This window comes from Artibeus jamaicensis, unplaced genomic scaffold (genome assembly GCF_021234435.1).
Source record: "Artibeus jamaicensis isolate MK-2021 breed Jamaican fruit bat unplaced genomic scaffold, CSHL_Jam_final scaffold_1689, whole genome shotgun sequence".
Taxonomy (NCBI): domain Eukaryota; kingdom Metazoa; phylum Chordata; class Mammalia; order Chiroptera; family Phyllostomidae; genus Artibeus; species Artibeus jamaicensis.
Genome location: NW_026522029.1, coordinates 3,106,267 through 3,123,213, shown reverse-complemented (window position 1 = coordinate 3,123,213; position 16,947 = coordinate 3,106,267). Strand labels below are relative to the sequence as shown.

The 16,947-nt window shown below is 54.2% G+C and overlaps 1 protein-coding gene across 5 annotated transcripts in view; it reads right to left on the bottom strand.

Moving 5' to 3' along the window:
- Window positions 1–5,673: 5,673 nt before the first annotated feature.
- The window catches only part of IGSF3 (immunoglobulin superfamily member 3), a 94,170-nt gene continuing 82,896 nt past the window's right edge, over window positions 5,674–16,947 (bottom strand). For 4 of the 5 annotated variants that reach the window (XM_037135101.2, XM_037135102.2, XM_037135103.2 and 1 more), the window contains 3 exons: window positions 15,648–16,055; window positions 10,836–11,306; window positions 5,674–8,920 (listed from right to left, as the gene is read on the bottom strand). In XM_037135101.2, coding sequence (XP_036990996.2) covers window positions 8,670–8,920; window positions 10,836–11,306; window positions 15,648–16,055 — 1,130 coding nt within the window. In that variant the 3' untranslated portion in view covers window positions 5,674–8,669. The remainder of the gene's footprint in view (window positions 8,921–10,835; window positions 11,307–15,647; window positions 16,056–16,947) is intronic. The other variant, XR_005081094.2, reaches the window with a different exon arrangement.

Genomic DNA, 16,947 nt, shown 5'->3' with positions numbered 1-16,947 from the left:
ACGGATCTCGGCCTTGCCCTTGGACGCCTAAGTCCCGTCGAAGCACTGGCCGGAGGGCTCCGTTTGGGCCCAGTCCAGCACACGCACGTCCACCTGAGGCACTGATGGTTTCAGAAGGTACTTAAAATGAGACCCGCGTGGCCTTTGTGGGGAAACAGCCACTTCCTGGAGCGGCAGTTTTTCTTATTGGTCCCTGGGCCTCGCGATTTGTTCAGGGTCATCATCAGGCCAGGCCCCGTCGCCAGAACCTGGGTTCAGATCTACAGGAAGAGAGACCCCCGTGTGGCTGAGGGGCAGGACAAGACTGCTATTTAATTAAATTTAAAAGTTCATGTGATCGTTCACAAAGGGTTCATGCCTGGAATTGTAAATAAAAAAGTCTTGGAATATATTATTATTAATTAATAATTCAGAGAGAAATAGAAAATTGGAATGCAAAATTCTCTGTGTTGTTGTTGTTTTTTTTATCACTCTGCAATGCATCCAGCAAATGCCTATTTTTGAGAAGAGAATAATTAGACGTTGAGACTGTCTGGAGGATCATTACTTCTAATTAGCTTAGTTATTTACTGTAAATGAAGCATTGTTTGTAAGCAGGTTGCTTTGCCGGCATTATTGCTTTGCATGAGGTGTGCTGACCCCGGAAGGTCTGAGGATGAAGAGGCCCTTGCTTGGAGCGCTTCCTCGGAGCTGTTCCCCCTGGTGGAGGTCACACCGTGGGCCCCCGCCCTGCCAGACCTCTGCAAGTGGGGACAAGAATACCTCAGCCCTCCTGGGACCGCAGACGGAGTGAGTCAGAGTGGGCCTGCAGTTCCCTCGTGCTGACGATGCTGGTGAGTGTGATCACAACCATGCAGTCGATGAACCCATCTGTGCCTTTCGTTCTGAAAATGAGGGGAATTGTGGTTTCTCTAATGATCCTGCCAATTAGAAGAAAAAAACCCCACAATGATTTGAGAGGTTCAAATCTGCATAATGAACCTGTTCTCCTGGTTCTCAGTTCTGTTCCTCTCTCCGCCAACAGGGGACATTGGGCAGTGTCTGGAGACATTTGTGGTCACCACAACCTGGGAGGTACTGCTGGCACCTGTGGGGGAGGCCAGAGAAGCTGCTCAAACCCTGTGACGCACAGGACTGGCCCCACAGCCAGGAACCTGCTGGTCCCAAATGTCAAGGGTGCGATGAAGCCATCAAAATTTTAAAGATATGTCTATCAGTGAAATCTCTGGGACCAATGGCTTGGACTGTGAGGCCTGCTGCTTTAAGTCGTTCCCAGTAATCTGAGACATGCAGAACACCAGGCAGATGCCGTGTGTAGCTCAAAACCTGAGGAAATCAAGTTTCTCTTCTGCCCGGGGCTGGTAGAAACTCAGGGTCAACTTGGAAAGTGGGAGGGGGTGAGACCTTGAGGTGCTGGGAAGCCCTTGGAAGTTTCTGAGTTGAGAAGTAACAAAACAGCAAACAACTTGAACACCTACTGTGGGCCACATCCTGTATTAAGTTCATGACCCAGGTTCATTTCATCTTCCTGCTGTCCCAGTTTTTACAGATGAGGCAACCAAGGCTCAGAGAGGGTAAGTGACTTCCCCAAGGGCACATAGTGAGGGGCACTGTGGGAGCCCAACCGAGGCTCAGTCTAGAGCAGCACCCTTAACCTTGTACACAGGAGCAGGATGCGACCCTTGGCCGGGCAACCCCGTCGCCGTGAGGACTGGCCTGCAGGAGCAGCTAGCCCCTCAAGAGCAGGGCTGAGGAAAGGGCCACCCAGTCCCCTGGCGCTGAAAAGGAACCCCCAGCTCAGGTCCCCAGGCATGAGGAGGGATTTGCACTTCTGCCTTGGTTGGATGCTCCCCTGACCTACGGGCAGTGCCAGCGCTTTCACTAGAGATGCCGTGTCCCGACCAGGTGGCTCAGTTGGTGGGGACGTCATCTCATACATACACCAAAAGGCTGCAGGTGCAGTCCCTGCTCGGGGTGTGTGTGGGAGGCAGCCGGTTGATGCTTCTCTCGAACATCCATCTCTGTCTCAAGTCGATAAACACATCCTTGAGTGAGGAAGAGGCAGAGACACAGAGAGAGGCTGTGCTCCCAAGAAGCCTTTCTAGAGACACTTCAGCGCCTGGCCCAGCAGACTACGTGCGTCAGAAGTGGTTCGGAAATGCTGGATCTGCAGTGAGTCCAGCACGTGGCACAGCGGGCTCTGTTCACGCACAGCAGGCTCGCCCCCCACAGGAGGGCTGGACGTCGCTTCCACCCCGTACCAGTGATGACGGGTCACTGTAGGTGATTGCGGGCTGGGGGGCAGGAAAGGAGGGCTCCTCGGGCTGCTCCCGCACGTAGCGCGGGCTGCGGCTCTCGCCAGCACGTGACTCTTGGGTTCCCTGGCCCCAGTTCTCGCCAAGCCTGGAACCACCCCCAGGAGGCTCACAAATCCAAAACACAGAAAGGAAAACGCGGCTCCCGACCCTGCAGACGTGAGACTCGTCCTGCCTCTCGCAGAGCTGTCCATTCGCTTCATGTCTATAAACATTAGGGGAGCTGGCACCAGGGATGTGGAGGGTAATCTTACTTCCTCACACGGTTTTCTTTTTTAAAATGATCCCTGGCAAAAAAGAGAGCATTTGGGAAGATGGTGGCAGAGGTAAATGCGGCTCGTGAATCCTCCCACAACCACATCAAAATTACAACCAATCTACAGAAGGACCATCATTCAGAACCACCTGTAATCTAGCTGAATGCAAGTCCTACAACTAGGAATTTAAAGCAGCAGCCACGTGGAGACTGGCAGGAGGGGCGGAGATGTGGAATGGGCTGGTCCCATGCCCAGTCGTGGCGGATAAAAATTGGAGGGATATCCCAGCTGCTGAGGAGCCCCCCTGAGGAGCAAGGGCTCCCAGCCCCAACCAGGCCCCAGCCCAGTGCTGGGAAGAAAAGTTCCCATTACTTCCTGCTGTAAAAACCAGCGGGGACTGAAGCTGAGGGAGACGGAGGGCTTCTGAAGTCCCAGGCAGTTCCTCTAAAAGGGCCCTTGCTCAGACTTCTTGGGACTGACTCCCTCTGAGCTCCAGTGATGGGGCTGCAGCTTGAAAGGAGCCAGGGACATGTGGGGATGGACTGCAGTGTCTGGCACCAGGGTGGGAGCTGGGAGGGCAGCTGGCACGGGCCACTGTTCCTTTGGCGAGCCCTCCCCCACAAAGGCAGCAGGTGGGCACCACATCTGAGTTGCCATCAACCCGGCTTACACTATTCACCAAGCCCTGGTGATTCCCGGAGATTCCGCTCCACCCAACTCTCAGGCCCGCCCAAGGTGTTTCCAGTGGCTTTTCCATACAAATGGCTTGTCTTGGTTCATGCTTCGGACCGTCCTAACACTTCTCAGACGAGCAGCATCTGGCTCAGCATGCCACGTACCTCTTGCGAAAGGACCCCAGGCCTGGCACTAGCGTCAGCCGGCCTTGGTTCACAGCTTGGCCTCACCTGGGCACCTCTAAGCCCAGCACAAGTAGAAGCTCTCTGTGGGTTGCTCTGTAGCTCATGCCAGGTGGCCCTGGGCAAGGCCCAGGTGGTGCTGACCTTGGCCTGCACCTCCCAGGAGATCTCGTAGCCAGCATGCCAGTGGACAGCTTCAGACTACGTCAAAGCATCACCCAACTGCCTCCAAGAGGGATGTACCCAAGGGGTGGGCTCAGCGAGCACCAGAGGCCCCCTGAAATAAGCCCTGCTCTGTGGGGTGGGCCTTGCACAGGGGATCCTCCGTGGTCACAGCCAGTCCTTAAAGCCAATCGACCCGGGGGGTAAATCCCTCTCATTGATGTGCCAACAACAATCAAGCCTCAACTACGGGAGGAGGGTGTGCACAGCCCACACAGCAGCTGCACCTCAAGGACCCAGCTCAGGTGAAAGGGGAGGTGGTGCTGCTGGACCCTACAGGACACCTAATACATAAGGCCACCTACCACTCCCAGGAGATGTAGCAGCTCTGATGCACAGAAACAAACACAGAGAGGCTGCCACAATGAGGAGACAAAGAAACCTGTCCCAAGCGAAAGAACAGGTCAAAACTCCAGAAAAAGAACCGAACTATTTGGAAAAATGACAGAAAACTTCCTTAACCGGGTGAAAGAAATAGACATATAAGTCCAGGAAGTGCAGAGTCCCAAACAAGATGGACCCAAAGAGGCCCACCCCTTTAATTATGACTACTTAATCATAATTAAAATGCAAAGGTTAAAGACAAAGAGAATCTCAAAAGAAGTAAGACAAAAGCTGTTAGTTTAGTTACCTTCAAGTGAGCTCCCAAAAGACTGTGGGTTGAAACTTTGTAGGCCACAGGGAGTGGCCTACATACAAGAAATATGCAAAGTGATGAAAAGCAAGGACCTACAACCAAGATTACCCAGCAAAGCTGTCGTTTAGAACAGAAGGACAGATGAAGAGTTTCCCAGACATGAAAAAGCGAAAGGAGTTTATCGCCACCAAACCAGTATTACATGAAATGTTGAAGGGCCTTCTTTAAGAAAAAGAAAAAGAGATAAAAAATAGGAACAATAAAGTGACAATATCAACGACTGAATCTAAAAAACAAAGTAAACAAGCAGAACAGGAACAGACTTGTGGATGCAGAGAACGTTCTGACATTTGCCAGATGGGTGAAAAAGGTGAAGGGATTAAGTACAAATTGGTTGTTAAGAAACAGGCATGTGGTTCGAAGTGGGACGTAGACACACAGTCAATAACATTCTAGTAACTTCGTGTGGTGTCAGGTGGGGATGAGATTTCAGTAACTTATCCTTAGAATCCCTTAGAAAGTTAAACAATGCATGGCCACTGGGGTGTATGCCTGAAACTAATGTTGTATGTCAACTGTAATTTAAAAATAAAAACATTATATAAAAACTGGGGGGAAAAAGAGCATTTGGCATAATTTAGGCAAAATAATACACAAGACTTAACACGGAACCATTGTGGGAGCTCGAGGGACACGCAGTTGCATCGCAACTGCTGGCCAAGCGAGCAGCTGCCAGAAGCTGATAAGCACGCAGCAAACAGGCTTCTGGGGAGCGCACACCGAAACCTTTGGGGAGGCTTATATGTGAACAGGACGAAAGAGGAAAGGAGGCATCTTCCTCTGCTTTTTACCCTCTACCTGGTTCCTTTTGCATAGTCTTCCGTGGATTTTAAACAATTACAGATGGGTTAGGACTGATGACCACTGTGGCTTTAATCATTCTCTCTTTGCAGACAGCACCCCTGCCTTCCAGCCGGTGGGGAACAGCAACTGGCGTGCTGTGCGTCGTCACTGATTGGGGATGCCCAGCTCCCGCCTTCCCTCCGTCCTGGAGACTGCTCGCCGAATTACGTCTCGGCCAGAACAGCACTTCGAGGTCTGAGAAAAATAGGGTGGTCTTGCTTCAGGGGCCCTCGGTGGCCCAGGAGAAGGTTGCCTTGAGTTCCTGCTCTCCTTCTCCACCAGTCTCCTCCTACCCCTCTTGCCCACTCCCTTCCCTCCCTCCCTGCCCCCCAGAGAAAGCCAGAGGTTAGGGGCGCTACACTGTGAACCTGCCTCGCAGGCCTGCAGGTGCGCTGTGCCGCACGGCCTCGGCAGGCGGGCAGGTCTGTATCTTTATTATATACGTTTTCAGCAGATGGCAGTAAAGTATCTTGGGAAAGGTTTTTTTGTTTCGATTTTAAATCATTAGCAGAAAGGCACCTTTTGGGCTCTGGGCAGGGCATGATAAGGCCACGGCTGGGCCCAGCAGGTCGATGGGGGGTGGGGAGCAGAACAGGCTGTGCCCCAGGGCAGTTTCGTGGAGGAAAGTGCTGACTGGGTGAGGACAAAGGAGGGCGTGGACTCCAGAAAAGGTCGCCAGCCATATTTTCAACATAATTTACTACAGGTATTTGAAGTGTATATAAAACATTTTAGTGCAACATCTTACAAATAGTTTTCCTTTAAAAAAACAAACAGACAAAAAAAAATCAACAGCTCTCTACATCATGCATGGGTAGTTTTCTTACCCCACCTCTTTTTTCTTCCACAATGAACGCAGAGAAACCATTGTTTGACAAGAATATGAAAACTTGCTACTGTAACACCCTGGTGAAAGTTGGTGCGGTCATATCCGTGTCCTGGGATGGGCCTAGCACAGTGTAGGTTTTGTTAATGCGACATCATAGATGGAGACGAGCCAGGAGAGTAGGCGGCAGTCTCTCTCCCGGTCTCAGAGCTCCCGCCGGGAATGTGCAGGGAAGCCTCCCAGCCACTGGAGGGCGCCATTACCATTCATCTGACACCACAATGGCCCAAGAAGGTCGGTCCTGGGGCTTTTCATAGAAAGCTGGAAAAGCTCGCCCTTTGATGGTATCCCCCAAAACCCCATAGAAAATACACAGAAAAAAAACACCCAACTATTAAAATACTGTCTTCAGTTTTTCTTTCAAATTTCCTGCAACTGCTTCACCTATTTAATTACGTGCAGCAGTCACCCTTCCGCAGCTTTGAGCTGATTCACACTCGCGTGTCAGGTGCACACCCCAGTCCCAGACAGCCCTCTGGCGTCGTTCCACTCAGACAGAAGAACAAGGCTTCTGCCCTCACTGACCTCGTCAATAAATTAGTGGTCAGCAACTTCCCACTGAAAGCCCACACCCCTGAAGTGAGGAAATAGGGCAAAAGACCGCTTCTCCCTTGGCCAGTGAGGCGAGTCTGCAGCACCATGCAGCACAATAAATGACAATGAGCAAGGGAGGTGACAGGATTAAGGGGGTGGTGCAGACACTCCAAGCAGAGCCCTGGTGTACCTGCCAGGAAGGGAGGGCGGGTGCGTGTGAAAGTGGCTGGGCACTCACCCCGCTCCCTTCGGGGGGCGCTGTGCACCCACAGGCCCCGGCCAGGATCAGCACCCACACCGCCCGGGGAGCCCCACCGCCTCCCCGGCGTCTGCTCCGTCGGCCATCTCTCTGATTACACTCGGTGCTGCCCAGATCCCTGCTGGTTTTTTCCAAATGGGGAAACTCCCCCGGAATTCGAGAGACTGAGCTCACAGAGAAAGGGAGATGGCATTCTGGCCAGCAAATGTGGGAAAACCAGGGCAAAAAAATGTCTTTGTGGAGTGAGCAAACGCTAGAGGCGATGCTGCTTTCGGGGAGCCGAGCTTCTGGCCCAGGTGTGTGAAGTCACAGGGTGACGCAGGCCTTCGTTGGACTTCAGGGGCATTTGAATAAAAAGCAGCCATAACAACGAACTACCCAATTGCCTAAAACCGCAGACGAGATCTGAGAATGGGAAAGGTGAAAAACCTGCAAAGGCGTGTGCTGCTTTCTGCCGAGACCGGGGAGGCGGACGGTTTCCCAGGGCTGCGCCGGGACCTCCCCTGGGTGCTGGTATAGCGGTGACAGGCAGAGTGAGGTAAACGGTGAGGAGGGAAGACATCCATCTCTTTGAGGAAAACCTAATCGAAAGGAAGAACAACCTAGTCCTCGCAGCTCCCGGGCCGGTACTGCTGCCTGCTCTCCGATGCCAGGCTCTGGGAAGCCCCTCCCACCGCCGACCGTCCACTCCTCGGGCGGCTGACTTGCCACAGTCGCTGGAACCCTGCCAGTGTGTGTGATGGCTGCTGGGGCCCGTGTGTTCAGCCCGGCACTGTCCCCTCCCCAGGCTCACCGGCCACCTTCCCTTAAACGTTTGGCAAAGCACCTTACAACAGAAGCCCACCTGGTCAGTGATGAGCGACCGACTGTCCTCACGGGACAGACCAAGCCGACAACTAGCCTTCCTTCCGTCGCTTACCATTGGCTTCGATCAATCTGCAAGTCAGCAGCTGCGCAAAGGAGCCCTCTGCCCGCTTTGCAAAGTGTGAGCTGTCTGGAGCCTTTAACTTGTTCTCCAAAAAAGTTTTCTTATTTTTTGGCAAGGTTGGGAGGAATCCTATTTTTGCCTCCCTGGCAGATAGGCTGGCTGGGCACCATCTACTCCTAATGGGCTTATGCAGGGTTTCTCTTGTATGTACCAAGTTCTTTGAAGAAAAAAAAAAATTCAGGGCTTTCATCTTGACTACAAAGTGTTTCCAACGACTCCAGCTGAGGGCAAAGATAAGATACAAATTGGGCCCATGTTTCATATAATTTTCAAGTCTCATTAAGAAAGTAAAAAACGTTTGGGTGTACGTTGTTCCATGGGTGGCATTTTCAACGGTGCAGTAACAAAAGGTCTTAGAAGAGACTCCTTGGCCGCTAGGAAGTCCGTCCTTCCTTTTCTCATCCGTTGTATGTAAGAGAAATACGTCCACGACACCACAGAATCCAAAAAAGGTAAACCACAGGGACTTAAAGAGAGTCCGTCACAAAGAATGGGGACCCCGGAACTGCCTGTTACTCCCGGTGAGCAGACGCGGCTCCTGGAGCTACTCACTACGTTACCCAGAACAAAAACAAGAGCTAATGCTGCAGGACGAGGACACCTGCTTGGAGACCGCCAGCCCGCAGGACCGCCACCTGGAGGCGGCCGTCTGCCTCTGCAACTGATGGGGGACAGTGAACGCGACTCAAGTCTGCGCGGTCCAGAGGGCGCGCCGAGGTCAGAGGTCGGGGCTGTGCGCCTGCCTATCACAGAGCGAGAGGTGGCGCTGGAGCGCCTCTGCTCCTGGTGGCGGCCGTGGCCCTTGGGGGCCTCAGTCTATGGCTCCCGGGTGGATGCTGAGCACTGGGGGCTCCAGGCAAGTGGGGGAGTAGTTGAGGTGCGGCTCTTTGATCCACAGCAGCGGCACCCCGTTCTTCCCGTCCGAGTTCTTGCTGGAGCTCCGGCTCTTGAAGCGCACCAGCAGGATGGTGATGATGAGGATGCCGAAGATGGGGAACGGGTAGAAGAAGACGAAGTAGAAGAGCGCGTCGTTGGAGCAGATGGCGGACTGCAGCGAGGAACCTGCAGGGACCGTGCGGGAGACAGCACAGGGGGCGCTGAGACCGCGGACTGTTGGCTTTCCTCCCGGAGACCTCGCCCAGCCCAGTAGAAGCCACTTGTTGCGGTGTGTGCCCACCCTTTCCCCTACGCCACCCAGGGCAGGGGTGGATCCTTCAGTTCTTGCGCTCAGGGAGCCCCTCTCCAAACGAAGCAAGGCTTCCATTTCCCACTGTGGGTTGGTGGCACTGCTTGGAAAGCCACATAATAAAATGTGGTTTACTGATCGTGAACTTGACTACATGTAGGAAGGGGTAGAAGCTGACTCTAGCTCAGCCTGAACCTCCTGCCTGGTTCTGTTTTACCTGTCCCTTTGCACTCAGGTCTGCTCCAAACGTCCCTCTCAGGGACGGTACCCTGTTCTCTCCCCACCGACTTCTGAGAGCAGTGACGAGGAACAATGCTCGCCTGATTGACGTTGGGAGTTAAAGTGTCACGTGGGCCATCCACAGATGTCCACAGTGTGTCTGTGGCTGTGCAGAGTGCAGGGCTGGCTGCTCCTGCACATGGGCCAGGATGACACATGGTGCCCCTGATGCAGCCGAGGATGCTGTATGACGTAGCATTTCCTCCATAAATAAGGCTGCTGGATAATCTCGGTGTTCTCTGAAGCTTTAATGCATACAAACATCCATGGTGGGCAGAGAAAATGTGACCTAAATGCCTTCCCTTATACTTTTGGACGGTGGGTAAGAAGAGGGTTGGGGGGTATGAACAGGATTTAGGTTTCTTCTTCCTTCCTAGTTACCACTTAGCTGTTGCTCATCACTACTAAGAAAATTTAACATACCCTTCCACTTCTCAGATTTCCAGAGAATATGAAATTGCTGACGGTCAGCCACTTTGACCCACAAAACCTCCATTTCCTATGGTTCTGCCGAAGAAATGGGAGGTGGTCAAAGAGAAGGAAAACTGACAAAACTCAGTCACATTTAACGGGTAAAATGTGTTGAACCAAAAGAAGCAGAAATTTCAAGCAACACTTTTATTGTGGCCATATAGGCTCATTCTACTTTTTTAAAAAATGCTTTTTTTTTGGTCTGGTATGTTCTATGTTTTGACAGAAGGCCAACAGAAAGAGGTCCTTGTTAGAATGAAGGATTCAGGTGAGTCCCTGCTCATTCATGTGGCCCCTCAGTCTGACGGAAACTCTGAGCTTGGGACCCCTCTGTGGCAACAGCGGGCGGTGAGCAGGGCCACCGCTAGGGTCTCCCCGGCGCCGCGTGGCCTCCCTGCCTCAATAGGCTCATCTTCCCAACCGACCCTGCAAAATGCACCTAAACCTCCAAGTCACCCTCCAAAATAAACATGACCTTGGAACTTGAGAAAAAGAAAGAATGACTTAATGACCCACTGTCCAAAAGTGTAAGGGATGGGGTTTAGATCACTTTCTACCTGCCCACTGTGGGCATTCGTATTTGGGAAGCTTCACGGAACACAGAGCTGGCCTGGCACCCTTGTTTCACGGGGAACAAGTGGGCTCCCAGAGGCCGGGCTGCTGCCGGGGGCCAAGGGAGTTATCTGGGCTTCATTTTAAAGATTCTTCCCCTTATGAGTCTGAAACACTTGCTAATTTCCTAAAGCAAAAGAGGCTGGATATTCTAAAGAGTGTCAAGGTAACATCAACAATATGTTGTCCTCATACAAGGAAATCTTGCTAAACCAGAATCTGGTGTGGCACCAGTTCTTGGAAGGGATTACTCGGCGAGTCGTTGCTCTGACTCCTGGCCCTGGTTTTTGCACGAGCTATCAGGGGTCAGTGACGTGGACTGGTGTGCAGACTCTAAATGCCCAGACAGCTGAGAATGCAGCTCATTCATCCAAAACCGAGCTGCAGCTTTTATCTTCCAGGCAGTTGCCATCAGACTGGAAAACTCACCTGTGTCCAGCACTTGGATGCCGATGGGGGCTGACTCCCCCTCCGTCAGCCGGTACCACTCCTTCTGCGGGCTGGGCAGCCACTCCTCCACACGGCAGGAGTAGTTGCCCGTGTCCCGGGTGCTCGCCTGCAGCACCGTGAGCCTGAAGAGCAGGGCGGACAGCCTCTGGAAGCGAAGCCTGCCCTCCCAGGGGCTGCCCTCTGGGCCAAACACGGCATCTGGGCCCACGCTCAGCAGGACCACTCGCTCCGCTGGGTCCTCCTCCTCCTCCTCTTCCTCCTCCTCGTCCTCCTGTTCTTCCAGGCCGGGGCCGCCCCCTTTCTCCCCAGCTTTAGTCCTCAAGGAGTGCCAGCTCACAGCGAAGCGGGAGTCCTGGCTCGAGCGAGACACGATGCTGCAGTCCAGCTGGAACGCTGCCTTCTCCGGCACCGTGGCATTGGGGACCAGCGCGTCCACCTGCAGGGCGGCCTCTGGGAGGACGAGGACGAAGAAGGGAGAAGAGGCTGTGTTAATTTCTTTGCTCAAGAGAAACTCAACGTCCATCAGTAAATACACTAGAGTAACATCCGCATGACAGACCGCTGGGCACCTGCTGAAAGGAACGGGGTCGCACCATGTGCGGAGATGTGGAAGAAGATTTGAGAAAACCTGTTGGAGTACAGAACGCTGGCTGTGTATTCAATGCCTCACTGCACGCAGAGGTTTATATCTGCGTGAGTTATCCGTGGAAGAAGTCACAAGGGGCTGGTCACGTGGCTGCCAGTGGGAATCTGGGGAGGGAAGGGCACATTTGCTCTCTGAACCCTTGTAGTGGTTGAATACTGTCCCCTAAAATTCACACCCACCTGGAACCTCAGCCTGTGACCTGGACTGGAGACAGGGTCTGTGCAGACGTAATTAGGTTAAGATGAGCCCTACAATGACTAGTGTCCTTGTCAGAAAGGAGAGGACACAGGCACACAGAGGACAGGTGAAGACGGAAGTGGAGGCTGGAGCAATGAAGCTGCAGCCAGGGGCCACATGGGGCCACGTGGGGCCAGGAGAGGCCAGGAAGGACCCTTCCCTAGGGAGCCGGGCACTGTGACAGCTGGATCTCAGACTTGAGCTGCCAGAACTGTGTGGGAATGAATTTCTGTGGTTTCCGGCTACCAAAGTTTGCGCTGACTTGGTACGGCAGCCCTGGGACACAAATTCCCCTTCCAGCAGCGTTGGCGCTTGAACTGCGCACCTGGAGTGTTGCCTGTGCCACAGCGAACCCAGAGGGGTAGATACGCTCTGAAAACTGAAGCCAAAAGAAGACTCTGGATCTGATAGGCAATCTGCATGGAGCACCGGCTCCTCCCCCTCCCCCAAGAGGGGGTGCCTTCCCGACAGAGGGGGAGACTGGGAGCAGCCCGGGGCAGGTGCCCACGCAGGTGAGGCGCTGCTCACAGACACATCCAGACAGGCCGTAACCTGTTTCTTTATATTTTTTTAATGGCTTACTGGGGAAGGTTCTACGCAAACAATTCACTCCCTAGCTCCTAAAAGGCTGTTTGTGGAACGAACGCTTGTGAAAGATGCCAGCGTAGCATCAACAAAAGCAGAGATACCAAATCAGATCCTACTTGGATGAAGCCCAAATCGGAGCATTTCCCAAGTACTTTCCCGGGCTTTCAATGAATTGGCTTCCTGTTGCCCACAGGTGAACACAAAGCTGGGTTCCCACTGCTTTTGTGGGGTCCTGCCAAGCCCCCGGACGCCCCGAGGCCCATCTGGAATCTCGGTGTGCACGGCTGGCACATGGGGCTCAGGAACTGCTGCGGACTCCACATGCTGCCCCGGGGTCTCCCTGGGGAGGGGGAGGGCTGGGTGGGGCAGGGGCAGAAGGATCGAGAATAGGAAATCGGTCCACAGGCGACTCCAAGCCCCTCACTCATTGGCTGGTTCTTCCAGAAAGCACAGCTAATGTGGGACCCCAAAGCCCCAGAGAGAAATACTGCAAAGCAAGGGGCAGTCTAGGGTGCTCTTTCCTCCAGAGTCCAGCACACTGTCCCTCTGGCGACTGGCCACTGTGTCAAAGGAGGTGGTCCTGAGAAGGGCCATGCAATGGACCCACTGCAGCAGGAGGTCAGTTCCCACCCAGTGGTGCTCCCCACCTCCTCTCCTTTAGTTTTTTTCCCCGCTTTCACTGCTCACAAGTCTTCCCGGCCCCTTCAAGGGCCTTGTCTGCATTAGTGATTCAGTACAAGGTGTTTGAATGAAATCAAACTCCACCCTCATTCAACCTCCCTCCTCTGAACACAGAGTCTCCACCACCTAGACTTCCTGTGTCTGACACTTTCTAAGACAGGCCAGCCACCTACCTCCCCGCCAGAGGTCACTGCTTTCTCCTTTTCCAGGTGGAAGGAAGCCCCAGGAGGGGGTTCCGCTCCGCCTGCCCCCACCCACGCTGCCTGCTTCTGGGGCGTCACCATGACTGCGGACCCCCGGGCGGTCCTTTGATGACTGGTTTCCTCTCTTCCCCCATCGTGGAGCCAAAGGCAGCTACAAACTACTCAGCTCCAATCTCCCTGAGGGCAGGAGCCCCGCCTTTCATGCATTTCCTACTGTGGTCGACCTTGAGCGATGCTCGGTGACTCTCAATGCAACTCCCGGAGTTACATTATTTCCAATCTTCTATACGTCCAACTTGCACCTCGGAAAAGCACAGCCACACAACGGATGCCACGCAGCCAGTAGCCACGGTGGTCATGGAACGCCAGTGAGATTACAGACCGTGTTTCTTTTCAAAAGCCACCCTTTCTGTGTTCCGAATCCTTTGCGACCGGCACGGTCAGCTCGTACACACTGATGCACCGTAATAACAGCGTCAGTCAGTGAGGGGCCTGCAAGGCGGGCGGGGGTCCCATGAGGTTCGAAGGGGGCTGGGACATCCCTACTGCCTTGCAACATGGTAAAGCTGCACCGAGTTGCATCATGCACATGTGTGAACGGGCCTGCTGCTGTGTTGCCGGTCACACGAAGGTGCAGCACACATGGTTCTGCACAGCACATGGTGCTTGACAGTGACAATAAACGACTGTCCCTGGTTTGTGCATTTAACACACTCTGCCTTTTTATTGCTGTCACAGTGCACTTTTTCTACTTACAATAAAGAGTTTGCTATAAAACCATACACAGTATTACACCTCATCCGTCTCCTATTTACTGTGTCTATTTCTCTTTGTGGCTACGTCATTTTTCTCTTGTGCCTGATTTAGCCTTGTGCTGTTTTGCACAGGACACGCTACACAGGCCTGTAGCCTGGGAGCAATGGGCCGGACCCGCAGCCCTGGTCTGCGCAGGCTCCGCCGTCTGGGTCTGCACCGGTGCGCCCTGGGATGTTCACACAGCCCCGAGACCGCCTCATGGCGCCTTTCTCAGAACAAACCCCCGTTGCCGTTGCCGGGTGGCCCTGCCTGCACTCGGGCAGGCGGGTGATCCGGGCCACTCATCTGGCTGAACAGGAGACACAGGGCTGCAGGTTTAAGGGTCACGCTGGGAGCCCAGGCTGTGGCAGGAAGGAGACGCGGTGGCCACTCGGCCTGCTCTTACCAGCTGTGTGGCCCTGCCCCTCACGCTTCGGTTCCCAAGGGGAGAAAACGGACCAGTCGCCGTTGTTGTGAGGACGGGAGGTAAGTCGCCTCACTGTGGCTGGGACGCAGCTGCCACCGCACAAACCTGTGTCTCCTCCCACCTCACCTGGGGCCCCAGCACAGTGACCTGCAAGACAGGTGGGAGCTGGGGCGAGGGACGAGGGGCATGTTCGGCTGCCACGTCTGTACAATTTTACCTTTGGGGAAAGATGAGCAGCAGCTTCTAGGCAAGGGAGAAAAAAGAAACCAAAAAACCCGCATGGCAAAACGCATGACTCAGAGTTGAGGTGGTTTCCCAGCCCCAGTGAAGACACGGAGCGGGGAGGGAGGGACGGCCCTTCCTTGCAACAAAGGGCGGACGTGGCTCCGAAGGGAGCTCCGTGGTGTGTGGGCCCGGCGTGACCGAAGCTTCGTTGCTCCGATGGGAAGGCGGCTCCGCTCGGACACAAACACACGGCAACAGCTTCCCACAGCGCCAACCACACACTTGGGGGCCTGAGTGTGCTCAGAAGAGAAACCAGACAAAGCGTTCACACTGACACAGGCCGCAGCTCCATTTCTGCTCCAGGCCCTTGGAGGGCCGCTGGAGTCCCATGCGGACGTGGATGAATAACGGCGTGGTGGGCAGAGAGCCCAGGAGCCACACCGTCTCAGTGACGAGTTTAACTGTGTCACCGTCATCACACCTAGTCACCGTGTGTGTTCAGGCATGTCGGCGACAAACAGTGGAGACGAGAAAGGCCAGGGCCACATGGGTGGTCGTCAGCACCTATGAAACTGCCAGGACGCGAGAGGGCGGAGGCGGCCTGTACTTGGCCTTTCTCTGCGACTTCCTCCCACTGAAAATCCATCAGCTCAGTTTTTTGAACCACATGGCTACTGCATATCCACCACTTGTCTGGGTCTCAATGTGTTCTTTGAAAGAAAGCTATTCTATGCTGTGCGATAATTAATTAACACATGCTATTCTAGTTATGAAAAAGAATCACCTGAGGCCAAAGCCAGATGTGCGATTTTCCATTCACGAGGGGAAAAAAATTGAGGCGATACTGAATGAAAATGCAGACGGTAACTGCGCATATACTTGACTGCAGACAGCGTATCAGTGAACAAACTAACTTCACGCAGCGCATCAGGTCTCAGTCTCCCGAGGGACACAGTGGAGGCGGGGAGCCTGGGGACGTGGACCCTCACCTGGGCGCGTGACTGTCACAGCTGTCTGTCCGGCGGTGTCCTCTGCCCGCTTGTACCACACGCCGCGGGGGCTGGGCAGCCACTCCTCCACGTGACAGCTGTAGGCGCCGCTGTCCTGCACTGCCACGTTCTGGATGGAGAGCCGGTACACGCCGGGCGAAGGGCTCTCCACGTGCAGGCGCCCCTTCAGGTTGTTCCTGGCCGCCTGCTCTCCGTAGTGGAAGGTGGCCTCGCGGCTCAGGCGCGCCACGGCCTCCCGCTCCGGGTGGTTGGGCTTCCACACGAACCACTCCACTGCCAGCTGGGAGGCCGCGCTGGTGCGGTTCAGGACCACACACTCCAGCTGCACCTGCCGCGTCTCCAGGACCGACAGGTTCCCCTGCGCTTGGCTGAGCTTCAGGCGGCTGTCTGGAGAGGCAAGGAAAGAGACGTCAACGGCAAGACGACCGCCGGCCACCTGCACGCGCCACTTCCGTGCAGAGGTGAATGGGCGCCTTGTCAGTGCAGCGGGCAGGCAGCACCCGGAGTAGCAGAGACGCTGCCCAGGTTCGGCGCCCTAACCATGCTGGGTTCCTGGTCATGTGTCTGTTTCATTTATTTCCTCAAATTGTGAGTTATTGACTTTAGAGGGAGAGAAAAACATCAGTTTGTGGTTCCACTACTGACCCACTCATTGGTTGCTTGTACGTGCCCCAACCGGGGATCAAACCCACAGCCTTGGTGGGTCAGGGCCACGCTCTAACCGACTGAGCAACCAGGCAGAGGCTTGGGAGTCTGAGTTTCAAGGGGTTCAATGGGACAGTAATGGCTGTCCCCCAATTTGTAACCCTGATCAGTTCAGATGCTCAGCAGAGGACAAGCACCCCCTCTTGTCCCCGACGACTTGTGTAGATGACCGCACACCCCAACGACAGCAGACCACCACGCATATGGCTGACTGGCGTGGGCGGCTGGGAAGGGACGGGAAAAAGGCGGTGGGAACCTTCCCTCTCCAAGAGAGCTTTTAAACAAGCGACCGATACTGCTGGAGCCAGGGGCTGGGAAATTCAGCCCCTCAAAGGTGTCGTTAATGCCGGTGCACACAAATGGCAGGCCCAGAACCTTATAAAAGGCCCTGGAGAGCGAGTCTGGACCAGAGGCACCAGAAAGCTATGCAGCAGTGAGCGCGCGCAGCCACCTCCGGAAGGACACGTCCTGAGTGACATTGGAGGAGGGGGAAGGCCACGCAATTTCATTTTTCACATGGCAAAGGTGCCAGAACATCTCACAGTGCACATGATTACTTCTGCAATTAAAGGGT